The 23,067-nt window shown below is 35.9% G+C and overlaps 1 protein-coding gene across 1 annotated transcript; it reads right to left on the bottom strand.

Annotated features, from left to right (window-relative positions):
• Positions 1-664: 664 nt before the first annotated feature.
• LOC124155989 (copine-8-like) lies at positions 665-20,187 on the bottom strand. The gene is made up of 9 exons (XM_046530244.1): positions 19,984-20,187; positions 19,613-19,880; positions 16,649-16,837; positions 16,159-16,290; positions 14,632-14,760; positions 12,073-12,208; positions 11,754-11,981; positions 8,008-8,186; positions 665-1,655 (listed from the first exon to the last, which is right to left on the bottom strand). Exons 1-9 carry the CDS (start codon positions 20,046-20,048, stop codon positions 1,311-1,313), a joined length of 1,671 nt encoding a protein of 556 aa, XP_046386200.1. The 5' UTR covers positions 20,049-20,187; the 3' UTR covers positions 665-1,310.
• Positions 20,188-23,067: the final 2,880 nt, after the last annotated feature.

Raw genomic sequence — 23,067 nt, 5'->3', positions numbered from 1 at the left:
TCCTCTGCTAAAGACTATGGCCTACTGTTCATTTAACGTTTAAGAGCAATATTTTACTTTACATTTCTGAGTTGTTCCTGAGTTTACTGCTCACATCACTCTAATGTATTTAACAATTTTATTTCTCTGAAATATTTTTCATTAAGACTTTGTCAAAATTTCGTGTTCTGACATGTTGAACAGCAGACATCACATTATTATTGTACATATTAGATCATTAATTATTTTTAAATTTAATTTTTCATGCAAAAAATATTTATACATGCATTACTTTCAACTCGACAAAAGGCTTCATTTCATTTCCAGGAACTACTCTTAAAAGTTATGCCAGCCTTCAATTCACTTTTTTCCTGCACACTTCACATACTAATTGTAAAAACTAGGCTTTGCTGCATACAGCAAGTAGTCGTGAGAAATATTGAACTTTTCTTTGAATCCATATGAAATCCCATTAAAAATACTCATTAATTTCTTTAGGCCAGGTTATTCTGCATCCAAAATGATGCTGAATTTAAAAACTTTAGTGTTTCTGAATTCTACTAAAATAAGCTGGATAAAATTCTCAAAATGTTCTCATTTAATATTAAAAGTTGGTCAAATAGTATGCATGGATCCTAGGGTACTTACAGACATTGAAAATATCTACGAGTTCTAAAGCTTAACATGATGGCATGTAACAAAACGAAAAATTTACAGAAATTAATTGTATTTTTACCAAAGGTAAAACTTCCTTCATTACCTTCTATTATTCAGCATTATATTTTGAAAAGGCTGTTTTACACGGAGTACTCCATTGTATGATCTGATGTATGTATGAAGGCACAATTAAAATTGCATAGTGTAAAGCGGTGGATTGCTAGAACACATGCGAGAATGCGTGTATGCGAGACAGCAAAATAGGCCCCGGCTCTAATTCTGAGCTCGCATTCTAGCAATTTCAACAAAAGTTGTCCGTGCTAACCTGCACAATAACTTGTCCCGTGTAAAACGGCCTTTAATCAAGTTGGTGTAAACAACTACAACTGGTTGCATTAATATTAGGATGAAACTAAGAAAAACAAATGCTAAAAATTTCATCATTACCCGAATAAAAATATCAAAATGGCTCAGATCACATCAATTGATACCTTATCTGAATAAAATTACAATAAATAAGCTATATATTCATCATATATATAATTGTAATGTACTTGTTGCAAAAACTGCAATTTTACAGTTATATAGAACTGGCTAGAATAAATCCCTGAAAAATTATACATTACATACTCACTCCCCATGAAATCATTAGAAGAAGGCAATAAAGGAATTGCTTAAGAAACCAAAAGCTCAGGATCTGGTGGTAATTCAACTGGCTGAGTGGTGTCACTTACAGGGCGAGGAACAATATGATTGCGATGCATGTAGCTAAGAAACTGAGTTGGTATCTCAGCCAGGACTTCTTTAGCTAAACTCGCCATGGTCGTACGAGGATCCACACCAGGCCGAACAAAATTTCTGAGAGGCACAAACTGCACAATATCTCGTACAGCTTTTGACCCATCATCGGCTGCCAGAGGAGTTCCATCAGAATCAAGAACTTCCATCGCATCAAAATCAGCAGGCCCAACTCCAACAATGATTATGGACATAGGCAATGTAGATGCGGCCACTATGGCCTATAAAATAAAAAAGAAGAAATCAAAATTAGGCCTCATCTCTGAAGAGGTTTCACAGTAAATACGAAATACGAAGATTCAAAATAATAATAAGAGCTAAATTACAGTAGACTCTTGTTATTACAAAGTTCACAGGACCATAAAACCGGAGGTTTGTAATAACGAACTTCGTAAGAATGCTTTTCAGGGGATTGTTGCAAAAAACCTTGCCAAAATTTGTCTCATCAATTTCCCGCACTTAAAAGTCGTGCAGTGGAATAGCATTAGAATCATATGCATAATACATGTGATTAAATTATGAGTACATGTATAGAAAGAGCAAGCACATTCATTTCATTTTATCAATAGAAGAATGCAAGTGATGCTGCACGTGGTAGTCATTTCCAAATGATGAATACGAAGAAGTTCAATAAGGAGATAAGCCAGGAAACGATGCACATGTAAGTAAATCACATCTGAATGGAAGTTGAGGTGGAGGTAATTAAATGGAAAATCTTATAAACATCCTTGAAAGTCCCATATGTAATTCAATTGAGCAATCGGGTAATTTCATCAGCCTACGATGACCCTAATTGTCATTAATCCCAATCATAATTTCAATCATAACATATCATTTATAAAAATCTAAATACTATGCAACTGTAATTAAACTGTAGAACTATCACATCTATCAGGGATAGGTCAATGGAAATCAAATTGATGAAAGATGGATGTGAAATGACAATAGCTTCTTATCATCAAAATAAAATTAAGTATTAATGGTGCTCTCTAGAATATTTTTGACTGAAGTGGTTAATTCCTAACAAAATTATACTTTCAAGTATTCTCATTTGTCTTTGAATTCATCTGTTTGAAAAGTGATACCAGGGATAACATAATTTTCAACTGCCTACCTCTTGCTCTTTGTATCTGTTTAGCAGTTCCTTGTAATATTCACATTGTCATGACCATCCGACATCAAGCACATCCATATGTGTCACTGTTGTATAGATATCTACCCGAATACTACCAAATTACAAGCACTAATGAGTGGGTCATCATGATTCCATAGGAATGAAGCTTATTGTACAATATTGCGGGGATACCACAGTTCCTACTGAAGGAAGAACTACAGTTGACTCTCTTGGGCACAGTACACAAGAAGAGCTTAAATGTAGCCCAATGATTATAACATAGCATAGTGTATATCCACCTAAATGCTATTACTTACCCGTGAAACTTCATAGTAAAGTTCTTTTTGTTACTGGTGGGACCGGGGCTGAGGTTTATACTTTTGTACTAATGAAAAGTTTGTAACAATGGTTCCTTCACTTTAGATTGGATTAGCCTAATTGTCAGGACCAATGATTTGCTTGGTAAAAACGAGAACTTCATAATAAGGTTATTTGTATTAACGAGAGTTTACTGCAGTGAGGAATTTGTACGATACATACTGTCTAATAAGAGACTCTATAAGCCAAGAGGATGGAAAATTAGCCCATAGCTGAGGACTTTCCATTTTCAAATCTGGGACAAACAAACCGTAATATTTCAGGAAAAAAGGAGGATAAAATGCGTGCTATAGCTCATTATAAAGGTCTTAAACTGAGAAAGATAAAATGAGTAACTTCAAAGAATTTAAACAATTAAATAAAGTTCAAAATAAATTAATATTACCAAATTGATTATTGACATATTTTCATATGCAATTTCACATTATCCTGAGTTTCTCAATTTTTTGGCCTATCACTGTTTTCAAATACATAATGGGGAACTTGCATGAATTTTTTTTATTTCACAGGCGGGCAGAAAATTATTTTCTTAGTACAACAAAGAAAACCGCATGTAAATCTGAGTTTTCCTTCGCGAGATATTTAATGATAAATATAACGAATTTTAAAGCGCGGGAAAAACTCCCTCACCCCCCAAGCCACTGCCGACGAAGCCTCGATGACGTCAAAGGTGCCTAAACATCACGCGAGGCTATTGTTGTGATTGTTTGTAATAGTTGCCTGCCGTTGTGAGAGCTTCGTTTGTTAGACGTGTTGATTATTTTATATTTAAAGATAAATATCCGACGATAGAGGCTTGGAAGCCCTCGTATTTTGCATTGTTTATAATATTAATATCTGAGTAATGGCATAAAATATAAAACTGGAGCAGTTAAACAAAAAATTTTATAATACCTAAATAACATCGTTGTAGGAGTCTGAGCCACGGCCATTGGAAGGATACGTTAATTGTAAGTTGATGTTATCGACGGTATATCATTCATTTAAGTATGTAATTAGAACGATTTTGATGTTTACTAATGTCCGCTTAGCTTTTATATACAATAACTTCATCCGTTTATTCGTAGGTACCGGAGAATTCGTCGTTTAGGACTGTCTGTGCTTGTATTATGGGGTGAATTCCAGTCAATGCAACTTTTGCTCGCTGATTTGAGACATCTAGGAACATTTTTGTGCCAAAATAGTGTTATTTTCAACGTGACATCTCCCGTTCAGCTACTGCTAATAATCACAGTGCCAGTGGTTGTAATGCACAAAGTTTGACAAGGTTGAAAAATATCGGCCAAGAGTTATCAGTGTTCCATCATGATTGAATTGTAAAAAGTGCTATTACGCTATCGATAAATGTCTAACAGTAGTGTAAAAATTGTCAGGGGCGTGCTAATCTCCGTTGTTCACCGTAGATATGACATTTCACGATCACGCTATTGAAATAAAAACTGTGTGTGAAGTTTTTTATTCCATTATTTCAACGAATAGTAGTGAGAAAAGGCACCTGTGTCACTTGAGTGGGCTAATTTAATGGTTTAAATCAGTGAATAAATAGTTGTTTTCATCATAGCGAGTTCTGTTATTGTAAGTTGTACGTGATGAATATAAGAATGTGACAGTGACTTCCAGTTTTTGATAAGAGTATTTACCTATTTCCCACTATATTTTTATGGTATATGCTAGTATATTGTTTATGGATTTATATATATTATTGAAATAGGTTGTAGCTTGTGTGTGTGTTGGCAGCGGAACCGATTCGCGATCTCACATGTGGATTGCGTGCAGACTGTTTTGCTGTGAATTCGTACCGTAGGACGGATAGGACTACCTTCTCCGCTAATTCGGCGTTGCCAAATTCAACATCACAGCTTACTCTAATGTCAACAGCACAGCTTACGATCGTTATCCTCCAGTATTACAAGTTTCTTTTACATCTCGATTTGCCGCCGACGCATAGCAATAATTTGTCTTAACAAATTCCATGAGGGTCGTGGCATCAATTTTTGGTGTCCTAAAAAAAGGCTGGTGTCCTAACACCCCATGCCACACGCCTTTTAGGCGGATTGCGGGGTATTATGTAGATGTAGATGAATTTCAGGTGTACTATTCGAACGAGTGGCAACGTTATCATCCATTTTTCTGATAACTAAAATATACGAAGTGAAACGCTTGTACTTCATCATCCCGATGCCGCATTATTAATATCCCAAGTAATAATCTAGGCACAATAGCAATAGGAAAACTTGCCCAAGAATAGCAGAACAAAATAAAGTGACGATGAGCGGCTAAATACTCCCTCAAAACAAATTTTACACCATGCGCTCAGCGTATTTCCCAACTCCCTACGGTTGTTTAGGCACCTATGACGTCACGCCTGGCCTAGGCAACGCTCGGGTGTCTTCGCGCAGTGGTCGGCTCAGAGAAATTTTTCTCGATTTTAAATGCAATTTTTTTCTTTCTTTTGATGTTGAATGGAGAAACTGAAGGTATTTTTGCGAGCTAATGTATCCATTTGACTTATTCAAAATAGTTCTTAGAGCAATCTACGACCCATGCAAGTTCCTCATTGATTGAGTGTTGTCACAAGCTGTGCAGCTGATCAGAGGCAGTAATGCCACAATGGCCTACAATTTACATATATTGATTCACCACATTTCAGCTTATCATAGATATTGAATCAGCAAGATGGTTAACACTGTATTATCCTGCATTTGTGTGTTCTCTATACCACAAAATTCATAATTTATGGGCTCAAGATATATAATGCAATGATGCCAGCATGGTCAGTGAAGAAATTTGGTTTTCTTAAGACATCATAAAGCATAGGAATGACCAATGCCTGATCATATCTGTGCTTTCGACATTAGAGGGTGCAAGTTGTACATAGCAATATCAGAATGAACTCAAATTCTATATTAATTAGGGGAAGTAAGGGGAATATCAGGTTACCAAATAAAACACCAATCTTCCTCCTATCAGAATAATTACCAAATATGTATTAAGATCCCCTAAGCACTCTAGCCATTCAAGGCCATCAATCAGAGGCATGAATGGAAAAATTTTGCACCATTCTGAATTTTTACCTCAGGCGAGGGTGACATGTATGTAGTTGGTTGGTTGATCACAGCCTTCCAAAAGGAAAAGTGTGAAGTGCTGCCACATGCAGCCAGACTTTTGGGGAGGTATATGGGTTGCCTTCACTAGAAATTTGTAAATCATTCACACACAAAACACAAACTGTAATACTTTAAATGAATTTTTAATTTCATCCTTGCCTGCTAGGTGAAAGTGTCATACTCAAAGTTATACTCATCATTGGTTATTGCTGATAAGGGCAAATTTGCAGTGATTTCTCCTCCATCAGTACTTGTCTCCAGATGCCAGAATTTCAGCAAAATTTGAAACTTTATGGCTCAGGCACCAGTGGTTAATATAATCCAATTATTAAAAAATATTTGGATCTGAGACCATTGTATAAGTATGGGGAGATGCTGCCTCCTGAAGGAGTGACCGTGAACCAACTGAGGTGGCTCGAGGGGACGCGTAGAGAAGCCGTAAGGAGAGTTGAGTCGAGTGAGCCGAGGGACACGGAGAGTGTTTGGGCTGGAGAGTCCTGTTTGTATAAGTGTGAAGAATAAAGTGTCATAGAAGTAAAAGAGAGCGAGGATCATTTCGAGAGTAACCCTAGGTCACTTTAACAACTAGACAACTTTCCTGCAGAGGATATATTGGATACAAAAAAAGTCATTCTCCCGTCCAACCTACTGTATAGTACTGCATAGAAAGATGGACATGTACCCTAAATGTGTTATCATAGTCTGAATTTCCGTCCCTCCTAAAAACATCCCAATAGAACTTCACTGTGGCTACTGTATTTGTGGCTCACAGTGTCACTCTACGTGAACTCTTAGATCATCCTATGAAAAAGCAACCCACAAAGCTCCTCCTTACACCGACCCCCTTGCAATGGAGTCTTCATTGGTCAAATTTGTTTTGAGGAGGTTTTACTGTATACACTGAATAAATGTGCAATGGTAATTTACCATACAGTTGGATAAAGTCAAACTTGATTTCCACCATGTAGAAAAGGAAGATACTCAAATGGCCACATAAAATTCTCCCACAGCTCATCCACCTTGCAAGTAAAAATTGTCACTGTGTTGGCGTGCAGGAAGGGGAGAGATTCACCACAGGGACCAAACCCCAGCCTCTCAACCGACACATTAGTCCAAACATTACTACGACATAATACTCCAAAATCACACACACATTCACTCAGAACAAACAATCAAAACAAGATCCTTTGTGAGGGGTGTAGGGACCTCAACTAAGGCTTCTTGTTCCACAAAAAACCGCGAATCTTCACAGGAAAGGCCTGCTACAGATGACCAGTGGTTTGTGTATACACGTGCACTCAATAACCAGTCACACACACATTCACTCACCCACAGATGGCTTCACACCTCCGGGAGGAAATAGCTCCACAGAGAGCGTGGTCAGGGATCGGCAAGAAGATGTGGGTTTCATACAGCTATTTGAGTATCTTCCTTTTCTATATCTTTGAGGCCATAGAGCTCAACGTTTTGCATTGAATACCACCAGCAAAGAAAGGATTCTCCAAGAGAGAGAATAGATAGACAGCCACAGACCAAATTTGTAGAGCAAGAGGAGTACATATAAGTATGTAATTTCAAATTTCTTCCCTAGCAAAAACTGAATATATGATAGCTTCCTCCATGATGAGAGCCCCTTCATACAAGGCGATAAACGAACACTGCTTGTTCGCTGGTGCTTCCCTTATCCTAGGGCAAGGCTTGATGCCTGATGGAAAGTCATTGGTGTGAATAGAAACATTGTTCACAATTGGTTAGACCTACATGGTGCAATGCAAGGGGATAAGCTACATGGGACACCATATGTAAAGTGCAGTGTGAGTGCACCCTCAGAGCTTTTGACTTCACGTTTACGATAAGTCACTGCTGCATCCATAGATAACTGCTTCCTTGACATGGAACACTCATTTTGTGACGACCAAACATACTATAAATCCCAAAAAGACATAATACATAACAATGTTGAATTGAACTTACCTTTATTGTTTTTGCCATATCTGAGATGACCCCATCTGTTATTATGAGCAGTATGAAGTAATTGGCCCCATCTCTGAATGCACTAGCAAATTTTGCAACATGGTGTATTACAGGAGAAAAATTAGTAGGCCCATAAAGTTGCACTCGTGGAACACAATTTCGGTATGCACTCAAAACTCCTACAAATAAAATGCAAGGAATTTAAAAATTTAGGGTACAGCAATTTAGGGAATTTCATAAGGCATTTGCAATGACTCTTATATGTACCAAACATGAAATAATTTCAAATCAATCACCTGCATTAGATTTCTTAGAGCATTAATGGGTCAGCTAAGGGCCAGGGATAATCAAGAGAAAACCTTGTGCATCGCAAGGTGGGTACAAAATGGAGAATTCTTGCACACAAAATGGCATCATGCTGGCCAGATTTTTAATCTCAAATAGCCAAAGAAAAGTCTTCAGGACATTAAATTTAACACAGTAAAAATAAAAATAAAAAAAAGCATAGCGGACATAAGAAAACATCAAAATTGTTCTAATTACATATGTACTTAAATGAATGAGATGCGATAACATCAACTTACAATTAACGTATCCCCCTTCCAACAGCCGTGGCTAAGACTAGGAGCAATGATGTTATTTAGGTATTATATAATATTTGGTTGAACTGCTCCAGTTTTACATTTTATGCCCTTACTCTGATATTAATAGTATAAATTATACAAAATATGAGGGCTTCCAAGCCTCTATTGTAGGATATTTTGCTTTAAATTGAAAATAAAGCATAGCGGACATAAGAAAACATCAAAATTGTTCTAATTACATATGTACTTAAATGAATGAGATGCGATAACATCAACTTACAATTAACGTATCCCCCTTCCAACAGCCGTGGCTAAGACTAGGAGCAATGATGTTATTTAGGTATTATATAATATTTGGTTTAACTGCTCCAGTTTTACATTTTATGCCCTTAATCTGATATTAATAGTATAAATTATACAAAATATGAGGGCTTCCAAGCCTCTATCGTAGGATATTTTGCTTTAAATTGAAAATAATAAACATGTCTCATAAACGAAGCTATCATGCAATCATGCAATTTCCCCATTAACACATACTTCGTAACAATCAACTGAGACCATGTCAAAATTTTGAAGTTCTTCCATCAATAGTATCCATTTGATGCAGTATGTGTCAATATTCAGATGCAGCATGATCAGCCATTGCATTTTCCTAATAAATAACTATACATATTTGCATGCAAAAAAAAGAGTCCTGTTTGTGTTTGTACATTGAATCAGTCACATTCTGAAAGTGTTGACTAAGGAATTTTACTCTCCTGGCTCTTGCTTGGATTTTAACAAAATTGCAACTGGTAAAACAACTCTAAATGAATAGTCATTGTCTTCACCACGGCTGCTAAAATTTGCTCTGACTAATTGAAACAAAGACAGTTTTCAAATAAGTAGGTAATATTTCTTTGTGATTTACCATTCAAAAGTACTGAATATTTTGCAAATAATTGACATTCCATCACTGTTACCTTCCCGAAATTGCTTCTTTAGCTTTGGCCAGGAAGGTTACGAGGGGCACATAGAACGACAGGGGAACAGGACCAATAAGTTGACAGCATGTGCATGACTAGTGCTGTTGATGCATGTTGACTTGTGAGCATGTGACACAGCATTTAGGGGGAAGCACCCTGCCATGTTTGATGCTGAAACATTTGATTCCTTGAAATTGGTCCCTTAGATGTAAAAATGGAGTGAATTTCGGCCCTACATATTTGCAACTTTTCATTTAACTTTTAGAAATGGTGCCACTTCGTGTATTTGACAACAATCAGTTGTTATTGCATTTAGAGCTCTTGAGCTATCTCAAAATGTTCAACAATCAATGTGATTTTTAAGCATATTGATTTTACTTCCCAAAACACATTTCATTGGGCTGAAATCAAGAATCTGAGAAAAATTAAGAACTAAGCCATTCCTTCATATACAGTGGTGAAAAAAAAATAGTGGCGAGCTTATTGGCAGCTGAATGTGGCCAGGTCAATAACTACATACTTGAAAACGTCCATTTTCCAAAACTTTTCCACGTAATGTTCTCATACAACCGAAAATTTCCAAACTGGATACCTCTTGTACTTGAAATGGAGGAGGAAGCATACCCTGTGATACAACATGCATTCAGTTAATGGTTAAGAGCTATGAAGCATGGCTGGACAATGCAGGGGCACAGCTAGGAATTAAGGCTGGGGGATTTAGGTGCAATTAACACCGGTGTGTGTGGGGGTATGGTATGCCCACCAGGATAAACGGTAGGAGCGAGATTAATAAATTGCGGAATTTTAAAGATAAACTGTTCAAAATAGTGAGTTTTACGGCTTTCTGAGGGATATTTTATTCATCCTTACACTAATCTATTAGTAATATCAATCCAATTAAGTAAAATGGATTTAACTTAAAAAATTTCTCTGAGCTCTGGGGGAGTTTATCCCCCAAAACCACTGGGACAACGTGGAAAGGGTAATCGAATTTCTCCCTACCGAAACTGCCAGTGGGTACGTAAGGCAGGAGTTAAATTTCAACAAGTAAATAAGGGCATAAGATTTCAATGGTCATCTAGACCTCATGCTCCCTAATAAAAATATTTTATGAAAAGAAAAATTATCCACGTTGAGTGTGAACACCCAATAATCCATCAACAAGATTTGATTCAAAGAACCTCTGTTCCATAACATGATGCCTTAGCCAACTGCAACATTTGAACAAATATTTTTCCTAGTAATTTCAATGCCTAATTTGTCAATTGCATTCACAGATGTCCCAACCAGAGTTAACTTCTTTTCAGGTGAGACATGGGCAAAAGCAAAATTCAGAATATTGGATGAAGAATTTGTACTTCGGTATTTTAGATGCTGCCATACTGTGACACATATGATTGAATTGCCCTGGTCCAAAAGGGGGTATCTGGTTTCAAAATCCTGGTGGTATGAGAACATTAGGTGGAAATAATATTGGAACAAAAACGTAAAAACCTTATAAATGGCAAATGTATTTTCAGATGACTTATACCAATAATGACCGGCTGAAAATTCCATTAAATCTTTTATAATACAGCATAATATCTTTTGAAAAATTACATTATATTAAATACATTTATTAATCAAAAGGGCGTGAAAGACCAGAGAAATTGGGAACTATATTTCCATCTGACAAGAGGCATACAAATTAATGAACTACATGCAACAACTGGAGCATAGGACCAAAAATGAGGAAAGCATAGAACTGTACAATTTTTGTTTCCCCTAAGGAACTCATGATAGCACTTATTGTTGTCTGAAAAAGTATATTTTTTGGCACCGATAAGGATAGATAGAAGATATTTTCTATATTTTCAAAAACCTTATAGAAAACTTCCACCACTGATAACTACATTTCTTTGCTATGACAAAAGTATCATTTTAAGTACATCATTAAAAGCATGCACATTTTTGTTCTACATGCATTGATGTAAATGAGGCATTGCGAGATGTGAACAGAAAAAAAGGGACTGAAACATTGAAAGGACTAAATTGCATGTTACATTCTACAGTTCAACGATTTCTAATGAAAAAAAAATCAACATTCTAGCTCAAACATGTTACATTTTAGATTTTCAGAATCCTTAATTAGCAGTTCTGCCCTGCATGGATAAGCCCTCATGCACGTTATTTTAATGAGACTTTTTGAGGTACATACCTTCAATCCCATTACAATACGGATTATCTGTAGTCATGTTAACAAAAAATTCATGAGAAACATTTCCATCAGGAGGTACACGGGCACCAAAGCCAAGGACTGGAAACTGTTTGTTACTATCATAATCCTTAATTATGTTGCCGACAGAATGAATAGCAATTTCATATGGATTTGGCACGGAGCTGATGTAATGTAATGAATTTGGGGATGTTGGCTCACCATTTGAACCTACATAAAATGAAACAGAGACATTGTAAGCATGACATAAGATTCGTTTCATCAGCACATACAATTCAATCATTTGCAAGAGTGAATTTACCAGTAAAATCTATCGCAAATGTGCAATGGATATTAACTCCTCCTTTCATATAGTCCAGGAAAGTATATGCCTTTTGCACCTCATAATGCAGCAAGAAAATTGTGCCAGCACCTTTATATGAGCCCTGTTTTTTCTCCTGTAAAGATATCAATAAAAAAACATGTTCATGCATGGATAAGGATCAATTACAATTAGATTTACAATGAAAATAGCTTTGTTTAATCTCAAAATACAGTGCTAAAGCTCAAAAACAAAAATTGCTCCATCAACTTTTCAATTCACAACTCTTGGCAAAAAAAATTCCTGGTTTTATAAAAAAAATGCAAAACATCTTCACGTTTCTCAGGGCGAAAAATTTCAGTTTTCAAAGTCACTGAATAAGTTATTATATGTATTTAAATATATATTAACTTATTATAACAATAAGAATATATACTATAACCATAAATACATATTATAACCATATCAAGATTGTAGAGCTAATTTTTCCTCTATGATGTAATGGACCAGCCACAGAGAATAAAGAAGTTACTTTTGTAAAGAGTGGTCAAAGCAAAAATATGCCTCCTAAGTTCAAATGAATAGACAATCCTATGACGACCAAGAAGAAATACAGACAGGCACATTGTAATATCTAGATTGCATTGAGAAAACCCTCCCTCCTCCTAACTACTTTCAGTGGCTTTTTCTGCAACCCCAGTGCCTTCTGAGCTGCTAATTTAATTTTTCATACATAACCAAAAAGAAGCATAAATAGGTGCTACATCTAATAAAACCCGTGATGTCATGGCAAAATTAGCAGTGACAGAATGCACTTTCCTTCCCTTTTTTCAGGAGTGTGAGAGTTTTTTTATTACAAGTTTTATTATTTATTATTATTTACATTTTACAACATTTTTTTGTTTTGGTTACAAATGTATACATTATAAATTTGTCAGCACCAAAATTGATAAAAGGGTTACTTGATTATTACGTGCTTTGTTAACCAGTGCTGAAATGGCATTCCGGCACCATGACACCACTGGATAAAACACATATTTTCTTTTCTCAGCTGCAAGGTTATTACTACCTTGGTGTCCCACCATTCAAAGCAGAAAATTTCATGCATAACTCCTGGTTTTTCACAGAAATTTTACAAAATTAGTTTTATCTAATGTGATTACAGCGATAGATGGGAATTTCAAAACACCCAAAATCGCTTCAATTCTTTTAAATAATATTATGTTTACATATTTACAAGGACAATGCATAGGTTAGTTACCACACATTGTATCTAAAATTTAAATTTATTAAACGCAAGTCGAGACGCTGCTTCAACCTCATAAGTAGATGTTGACATCATGGCATAACCTGGCATTCTATTCTTCGTGTTTTTGAATCTCACATGAGTCAAGAGTGACATTTTGTTTCTGCTGTCTTGTCTGACATTTTACATTTCGATTCGGTGGTAAAAATTCTACAGAAAGATGCTGCACTTAAAATCACAACAAACACATTTTAGGCCAGAAAATTGGTGTTTAACGGGCAAAATTTAATCATTTGAAATGAAATATTTTGGAATTCCTGGTTGGAGCAAAAATAAATGAATAACTCATGCATTCACGCACAATTCCCGATTTTACCAGTCTTCCTGGTCGCTGGATACCCTGACTACAGTGTAACTATTGAATAATATGGAACTATCTAGCATACTTTTCTTCAATTAGCTTGATGCTCCATCCAAGTATTTATTTTATGAGTCAATCCTTAAAAAAATTTAATACATGCCAGGTCTGAAGCACAGAGTTTTACAGAACTGACATAAAAAATCAAACTGAAACAAATAAAAACCCAAATCTACAGCATGCATTTGTAAAATTTCAACAGATTAATGAAAAATATATTTTACTATTGGCAGCGACCATAGGCAGTTTGCTATGAGTATAGCCCACTCCCATGCTATCTCAAACACATACACAATTAACTTCAAACTTTCAATGGAAGGAGATAGACACTTCCCCAGACTCATCACCCACAATAAGTTTCCACAAAACTCAAGCAGTCAGAAATACACAACATGATAATTTTTAAAAGATTAGGAACCAATGATTATCAAATGTCAGTCATGAATTTCAGGTCCAATAATATGATATTTGTAAAACCCGGTAACATTTCTTACTTTCCTCATTTAATAGCAATCTACTACAATTTTTTTCATGGTCCTATTCATTATTTATGTAAGGATAGGTCTTATCTAATTGACTCCACTCTTTTCTTAATTCAAAAATACAACACTGCATATATTAGCATGTAAATGAATCAACTTTTTCTTCCTTAACATATACAGCCAGACAACACAAATGCGTGTCACAGCCACATTGCCAAGACAAGTGAATATGCATCTCTGTTAGCCTGTTCATTAAGCAGCCATGAAACAATCCATTTGTTTCTCATAACTGTAAGGTAATTATGTGCCTGGTTGAATAATCACAAGAGCTATTCTACAATGGCATTAGCATGCCTAACCATTGCAAATAATATCGAACTACCAAAATGATGGAGATGCCATTCATGCCAAACCTTTTTTTTCCTGTTGATTAGTTGATAAGTAGTACTTGTCCCTGGACCTTGACTCATCTCCTTTAAAGTTGTTTCAAATTCTCCAATCAGGACATTATCTCCACTACTCCTCCAATCATAACATACCACCTATACCAAGAAAATTAAAAATATACAATAAACAGGGATAAACTGTAATGACAGGTTGACACGAATGAAAAGTAACAAACAAGGTCATATATGAACCCAAAATCAGGTGATAATGCATAGTAATTAATACAAAAAATTCAACCCTCACTGGAGTTCCTTCCAATTAACTTTCACTCACTCATTCAAGTCTTCTTCTCTCCACAGACTTCTCCTGCTAGCATTAACACCTAATGTCATTGCAAATCACATCAGTGATAAAGAGTGATTAAGGACTTCATATACTTAGAAAGATTTCGTGCTTTCCCGGCGAATAGACTTAATGAAGAGTTCTCGGGATCGCCACTGGGTCAGGAATGGCCAAGTCGGCCATCGAAAGTTACGCAGTTCCTGACCCGGTGGCGATCCCGAGAACTCTTTACTAAATTCATATGCATATATATAAATGCATCTACATACATCATTCTTTCATTCTAAATTGTATAAAATGGACTCAGGACTCAATTTTTTTTTTCAACAGATTTTTTTGCAGTTAAGAGGTGAGTTCTAAGCAGCATGAAAATGCATAGCTGTTATGGGAGGAAAATCGGAATCAAAATTTTTTTTCACAGTAGAGAGGGCATGTTCTACTGAGGTTTGTTCTGATGAGGCATGACTGTAACACTAACAATAATAAAAGATTTAAATAAGTAAAGGAAAAAAATGTAGCCAAACAAAATGTAAAATTTTCTTATCAACAAATCATTAATAACTGAACTGATTTTGAATAATAATTAAAAATGAATAAGTTGGGAAGACATTCACTCAGTGGATCAAAGTTTTTTTATGATTTCAAAAGTACCAAGAATAAAAGAAAAACATTTATAGTTGCACAGAAATATCAACGAGTTAATGAATATAACAGAAAAATAAGAAGTAGTCAAAAGTAGCCTATACCAAAATTATAACTTACTTCATCCCTTAACCATATTTATAAGCCATAATAAGGTAATTTATAAGCTATACTTCATCCCATTAACATGACCTGAGTAACCCTAGCTGACTAAAAATATGACTGCTCCAAACTTAGGGGTGATGGTTGAAAGAAAAATATTTTGTCCCTAAGTGGTCAAAAAACAGGTAAGACATAACGTGCATTGCAATTCATTCAGCCTTGATTACTGAATCCACTTCTGAAAAACATCACTGATCCTTCCATTCCACACTCTACCACACATTCCATAATCTCTCTTTCCCAGGGTTTGAGTGGTCAAACCACCTAGGAATAATGATTTTTTAATGTTGCTCAGATGTAGTCCTTAAGTTACCTTTCTGATGTTTCTTTTCATTGAAAATGATTGCAAAAGCCTGGTTAATGATAACAACATCTAAACAGCTACATTTATGCACGCAATGGCATACCTTAATGATGCGTTCTGGATCACCATTACACAACATACGAATAGGAATGGAAAAACTTTTCCATGTGGGATTCACAGTTCCCTTGGCCACCACTGTCTTGTGCACTACGTTAAAATCACCAGACTCCATTGACTGTCATAAAAACAAGAAGAGAGAAGCAAATAGAACAATTGCAGAATTACATACTTTTTTAAATTGCCTCCTGAATAAAAGTGTATTAGCCACTTGTTGAAACTTCCCCCCCTGAAGGATGTCTACCTCAAGCTACAAAAATATACTATTCAAAACTCATTTGTAAAAAAGCAAGATCCCACTTAGGTAATAAAGTAGTACTTCAAGCACAGAGTCTATTCTCCAAATCATATTATGTATCTGCATATTTTCAAAATGTAATCAAACAATATATAAAATATAAAGTTCTGATACCCCAGGAGGAAATGCTAAACATGACCAAAAAATTCAATGTCAAAGAATCTAACTATGAACTCACCTTCATGAAAACAAGAAATGGGTCCAAATTTCCAAAAAAACTCTTCTTAACCAGTTTTCTTCCTTGGAATTGTAGCACAACATTATCTTTAATCTTGGAAAGTTCTTCTGCACTCAATATGATTTTACCATGGGTTTTATTACCATTCACTTTAGTCAATGGTAGCTGAACTTTACCTTTGGATATAATCTAAAATAATAGAATGGTTATACAAAGCCAATTCAATCAGAAATTCAGAGCAGCAATCTTTATTATTCTGAAGACAATAGCTATGACTCACTGACATAAAGTTGTGATATTACCAATAGAGCAAAAATATCTATCAGGTAAGAGCCGCCATGAAACTTGAATATTAATACACCTAAAATATATGCATTATTTAAGGGTACATAAACATTAACTTTAATATTGTAATGGTTAGGCACTTCCTCAGCACTCCTCTAGTTCCATCAGCACTTCGTCCCTTTCCACCACACTTAAATCACCAGCGGGAAGTTTCGTTTTTGAGAATATTTGCAGAGAATATTCATGAATATTTCATGAATATTTCATGAATCCACAAGCAGCACAAGGATGTTTATTATAAAATTATTGCTCAATTTACAAAGAAGACTTTTTAATTCAATGGTACAAGGTGCTGAGTGAGAGTTTACTTTGAAGAGACGTTGCCAGCTGGCAGAGCAACTAATCTTCATTACAAAAATCAATCCCACAAAGTACACATGTGCAATCAATGTATAGAGTAAACTGTTTCCATAAAATAGGCTGCTATATATAATAATATATTCAAAGTCTGAATTTCTCAAACTTGGATTTTGGAAGAATTTGGAAAAGGAAACATTTGAAAAAGATTGCCAAATATAGATCTACTAGATCGTGCCTGATGTCTCCATTCCCAAAAAAGATAAAAATTTTAGCTACATAGTAAGAATCCAATTACTGACAATGCCATCCAGCAGTTGATTTTGCATAAGGCAGCAATACAAGCAGATATGGCACCAGGCAGACAGAAATATTTGCAAGTGTTCAGTACTCATAGTTGTGGTGCATTCAAAATTCACTTTAAGAAATAGAGCACAGCTCAGCACCCTTGGAGGGAATCGGGCTACAGATAAAACACACAAAATGATATCAGTGCCTTTTAAGGCAACAACTAAACTGACTTAAAGGCCTGTTTACACGGTACATTAACACGTACGGGTTAATGTCTAAAAGTATGAATGCAAGAATGAACGCCAAAATGCACTGTGTAACCACCCAACTTGTTCGAATGCATGCACAGAAAATAGAACCTGTTCTAATTTGGTTCATGCATTCGTACATGTTCCATTCCGGTCCACAAAAATCATTCATGCAAACGTACATTAACTCGCACTTGTTAATGTATCGCGTAAATAGGCCTTAACTCACACACAATGATCGAGGAACCTGTGATTTTCCAATGAGGACATGTTTGTACCCTTCAATCTCATTCATAGACAGGTAGGATGTAGCTTAAATGACATAGTCATTTCATTGCATAAAAACTGATAGAAAAAACAAATAAAATTTTAAGTGAGTTCGCCTAGCTACATCTCGGTTTGCTCCTAAATAAATTGAAAACTCTTTAGGTGTATGAGTACCATTAATTCATACAATTCAGGAGCATTTTTACTGGTGCATAACCGAATAATTTTAGTGTGCACGGTATACTTATGAATAACATTGAACTACATGAAGGTATTTTTTCCCCAAAAAGAAGTACCTATCAGAACAGTTTTCCGGTATGAGTGACCTCTAGCCAACAAGCAGCTCATCCATTCAATTTCTAATCGTAAGGGAGTTTTAACTCAACCGGTTACCTGGTAGAATAATTTAAACTATAAGCCTGACAAGATACTATCAATCTGTCATTTTTAGTAAAGCTCTGTGATCATGAGGAGTTCGAGGAGTGAAAACAAGGAGTGCCTAAATATTAAACTAAAAGGAGAGTTTGTCTCTGGATTAAATTCATTAAACATGTCCAGATATAAAGGCCTGTTTACACGGTACATTAACTCGTACGGGTAAATGTCTAAATGTATGAACACAAAAATGAAAGCCAAATAGCAACATGTAACCACCCAACTTGTGCGAATGTATGCACAGAAAATAGAACCTGTTCTAATTTCTGTACATGCATGTAATTTGTACATGTTCCATTCCAGTCCACAAAAATCATTAATGCAAACAGACATTAACTCGTACATGTTAATGTATCATGTAAACAGGCCTTAAAGTTGATATTTCCTTACCACCATTTCAGATAAAATTTCCTTTATAACACTTGAGGCTCTAAGCTATTCACACAGCTCACTGAACTAATTTGAAGCTGTTTATTTTAACCTTTATAACTTTTCAGGCATTATGTACCCAATTATTCAATTATATACATTAAGTATTCCAGTTTTGACAATAGCTGGCAAATGCAATATTTGACCAAATCACCATATACCTTTTAAGATACCAGTAACCAACATTTCTCAATTCAAACTTTGGCCAGATTATTACATATTACTTACACATAACACAAGATATTAACAATAAATGGAATATGCCAGCATCATTGCTTCCACGAAGATAGGTGGGTCAATTAGCATCATTTTACTGTGATTTGAAAGGTGTATTTCATCAGTTCACAGCCTAGACAGCATTGCTTTTCTGTATTTAAGAACAACTGTTCACCTCCTGTAACCCCGACATAACCTCTGCTCAAGAAGTTAAGGATCTGCCACCACATGGCATCGACGGCAGATTTTAATAAGCAAATTGAAGAATTAAATTACTGATTAGAAATCTGTTTGATTCTTCAGAAGCTAAACTTAAATATTTTGTACACTTTATGATTAACTATATGCATGCATTCTTGCTCAGCTCCTGTCACTGATAAATCGCTGACACATACACCTTATCTTATCGAGCACTTATCATTTAATTTCTGTGTACCTGTGCCAAGGAACAGGAAGCCGTTCCTATAAAGTCATGATCTTCCAATTTACTACTTGAAGAGTCGATATCGTACACTTTAAATGTAAGAGGTTGACTTTCTTCGAAGCGGTAAGGGATGATTAATTTCTTCGCAAAATCCGGATTATGAGTATTTTCAATTGCTTCCGTTCGTCCCAACTCAACCCAATTCTTTATTCCGGGTCGGTACTCATTTACCACCACCATGGGATCGGACTTAGAAAAAACATCCATCCCTCTTAAGGACCTTTTATAAGACATACAAAAAATTTAATGAACAATATTCATTCATTTCATTATCATCATAGACTTAGGAATGAAGAGTTTTCAAGACAATTTATCACAACTACCTGCATGAAATCGAAATCTCCACCTCGGAGGTGGGCAAAGCTGCGGTTCCCGGAGTAAAGGACATGGTAAAAATTAAACTTTTAAAAGTAAATCCAATATCTTTGGTGTGACCCTAGGATTACAGAATGAAGTCTACATAACGCCTACTATGAACAACAACATTCAAATCAAACTTTGCTTTCGTAAACATGGTCTAAATGCGCACTTGATGTGAAAAGGGGCGGAAATAAAAACATTACATGAGCGTCGCAAAATTCTATTTTTCATTGAAATAAACATCTGTATGATTTATGAAAATTTTAAATTTCCATGAGCCATTTAATGCGATAACGATAACGAGGCGATGCCAAAATTACCTTGATATAATTTTGGCGGTAAATTTGAAAAACGATATAAAAGAGAATCGCTTTAAGCGAGAGTATAATGATCATGTACTTTTTAGCAAAAAAATTCTCATTTTTATGGCCTAGGAGGACCAATAGCTAAGCATTAATTTTTAATGACTCATTGTACCTCGCGAATTAATGGGCGCATAGTCAGGGCCTAATTTTCCTAACAAGGCTTCAGCCAAAGGGAAGCCTAAGAATCAAGAGTAGCCTATATATTCAAATTGTTGGCAAAGTTAAAATTATTATATTCTAAAAACAGCGAACTCTTTAAACACTGAACCGTAAGCAAAGATAAATTATACACACATTACTTATAGTTAACCCTTTCGGTGCTGCTCAATCTCCAAAGACCTACCCCTCACATTCAGCGAAAGTGCTGAGCACATGGCAGAGAGGGAGAAAAGGTACGTTCACACCAGCCTGCCGTGCGAACGTACCGGGTACGTTCACAGCAGTGAAAGGGTTAAACATAAGTATGTATTGGTTAGGATTACTATATTGGTTATTATATCTGCTGGGAATAAATTTCCAAATAAATGTTCTCGACTTTTTTTAAATTATTATATCCGTGCCAAATTTTCTGTGAAGGTTAAAACCTATCACTAGATACAAGTTTCATAACCCCTTAGAGAGCAGGAACATTTTTATATGTTTTGCACTCTGACTGCAGCATTTACCCAAAATTCTAATTGCTATATACCAAGTCATCTTGCGCTTGGGCAATTTCCCTCAGCATAAGGATCGCTTTAGGGGCTTAACTCTACCAGACCAGCCCTCTTGGCAGGTGGTGCCTCTCCTACAAAGGGGGTCTCTTCTGCACTGGCGGTAGCTATAAAATCGTGAACTCCCACAGCCCCAAGGGTTAAATAACCCATATAGCACAAAATATCTTGAGCGTCTTCAGCTATAATATCTAAAAAAAACATTTTGTAATTACTTGTAGACATCTTATTGACATTTAGTAGATGTCTGCTTTTCTGATATACATATACAAGATATCTTACAAGAAGATATTTTATCAACATTCATATTCAAATTGAACCCACTGGGCAATTTCAGGATAAATGAATCAAATACTATAATATGTTTTGGTTTAACAAGAGTTTATTTTTCAACTAACAGCCAGATGGCAAAGCAGGAGGTGAAGGTGGAGTGTCTTTTAAGGATTTTTTTCTGAATATAGGAACCTCTCTGACTAAAAGGAGCTTATGCATCCTCTGATTCCAAATTTGAAGTTTCCAAAGCAGCATATGATTTCCTTTTAGCTTTCTCAAAGGAGTCTGCAACATTTTAGATGAATGTTAATTCAGTGTCTTGCGGTATATAGACCTTGAAGAATTTGCATTGCAAATTTTTTCCCATGTATTTATACATCTTCATCAGGGATAAGAATGAATATGAGTGCATAATTTTGATAAATGCATGACATGAAAGGCTATGAAAATATTTTTTAAAGTACATAATAAAATAAAAGAATTAAGTTGTAAATAAATTAAAAACATAAGACTAGAATTTTGGCATACCTTTTTTAACAATGAATTGGAATTGTTTATTGATGGTAACATAAGCTGATAGGTCATAGCAGTGGCACAGCGAGGGGGGGTTTTGGGGGATAAAACCCTCCCCAGAGCTCCGATAAATTTTTAGGTGGTATGGTTTTTGGAGGAGGCGACCGACAGCTGAGGTCATTTGCACCATGAGGAAAGGAGGTATGGAAGGTAGGGTGGAGAGAAACCCGGCGTCAGCATAAGCCTACTCTAAACGAAAGGCACCACGGGGACCACGGCTTAACGTCCCATCCGACAGACGGAGTGTTGCGCTTGAAATGTCCTCCACACAACATTCAAGCAGGGATCGGGCAGTCTCTGAAAATTCTCTGCCACTGCCGGGATTTGAACCCGAGCCCGCCGGGTGTGAAGCCAACACTCTAGCCACCACACCAACCCGATCCCCATAAATTTTTAGTTTAATCCATTTTACTCAATTGGATTGATAATATGTACTAATAAAATAGTGTAAGGATTAATAAAATATCCCTCAGAAAGCCGTAAAAGTCGCCATTTTGAACCATTTATCTTAAAATTCTGCAATTTATTTATCTCGCACCTACCTACCGCTTATCCTGATGGATATTCCAAGCCCCCACACACCCCGGTATTAGTTGCACCTAAACCCTTCCCAGCCTTAATTCCTATAGCTGCACCCCTGGTTCATATAGTAGGTATATTCGAAGGCTAAGCAATAGTCATAACGATACTTCCATTGTAAAAATGCTCAACAATCACCCATTAAATCAAATCCGCTCATCTATAGTAGCCCAAAAATACAAATCCGCTCAGCTGGCAGTGTCCGGAGCATAAATGCTCACCTCCAAGCATGGAGGATAGGAGATGAGCATTTATTCTCTGGATGCTGCCAGCTGAGCGGATTCTTGGGCTACTAGATGAGCGGATTCGATTCGGTGGGCAATTGTTGAACGTTTTTGCAGTGGAGGTATCAATACTTTCATAGAATAGACATGTTCTAGACATCTAGTAGAAATTTATAAAATAAGTTTTTGTAACTTTAAACTGCTATTATAAACATTAGCCAGAAGAGTTGCCTTTGCTTTCTTTGTGCACGTACATACAATGACTTCATCAATCCATCCACCAAATAGCATAGCAGTTACACTTTTTTCTAGATTCGGGTGTT

This window comes from Ischnura elegans, chromosome 3, assembly GCF_921293095.1.
Source record: "Ischnura elegans chromosome 3, ioIscEleg1.1, whole genome shotgun sequence".
Taxonomy (NCBI): domain Eukaryota; kingdom Metazoa; phylum Arthropoda; class Insecta; order Odonata; family Coenagrionidae; genus Ischnura; species Ischnura elegans.
The sequence above is the reverse complement of the archived record's forward strand: the minus strand, read 5'-3'. Positions and strand labels throughout refer to the sequence as shown.

Bases quoted from the DNA above. Each gene is read 5' to 3' on its own strand.
- LOC124155989 (XM_046530244.1), bottom strand. From the start codon at position 20,048: ATGTCCTTTACTCCGGGAACCGCAGCTTTGCCCACCTCCGAGGTGGAG. The intron at 19,881-19,983 runs GTAGTTGTGATA...GTCTTATAAAAG, and splicing joins GAGATTTCGATTTCATGCAG to GTCCTTAAGAGGGATGGATG. The intron at 12,209-14,631 runs GTTTGGCATGAA...ATATCTTTACAG, and splicing joins TAATCAACAGGAAAAAAAAG to GAGAAAAAACAGGGCTCATA.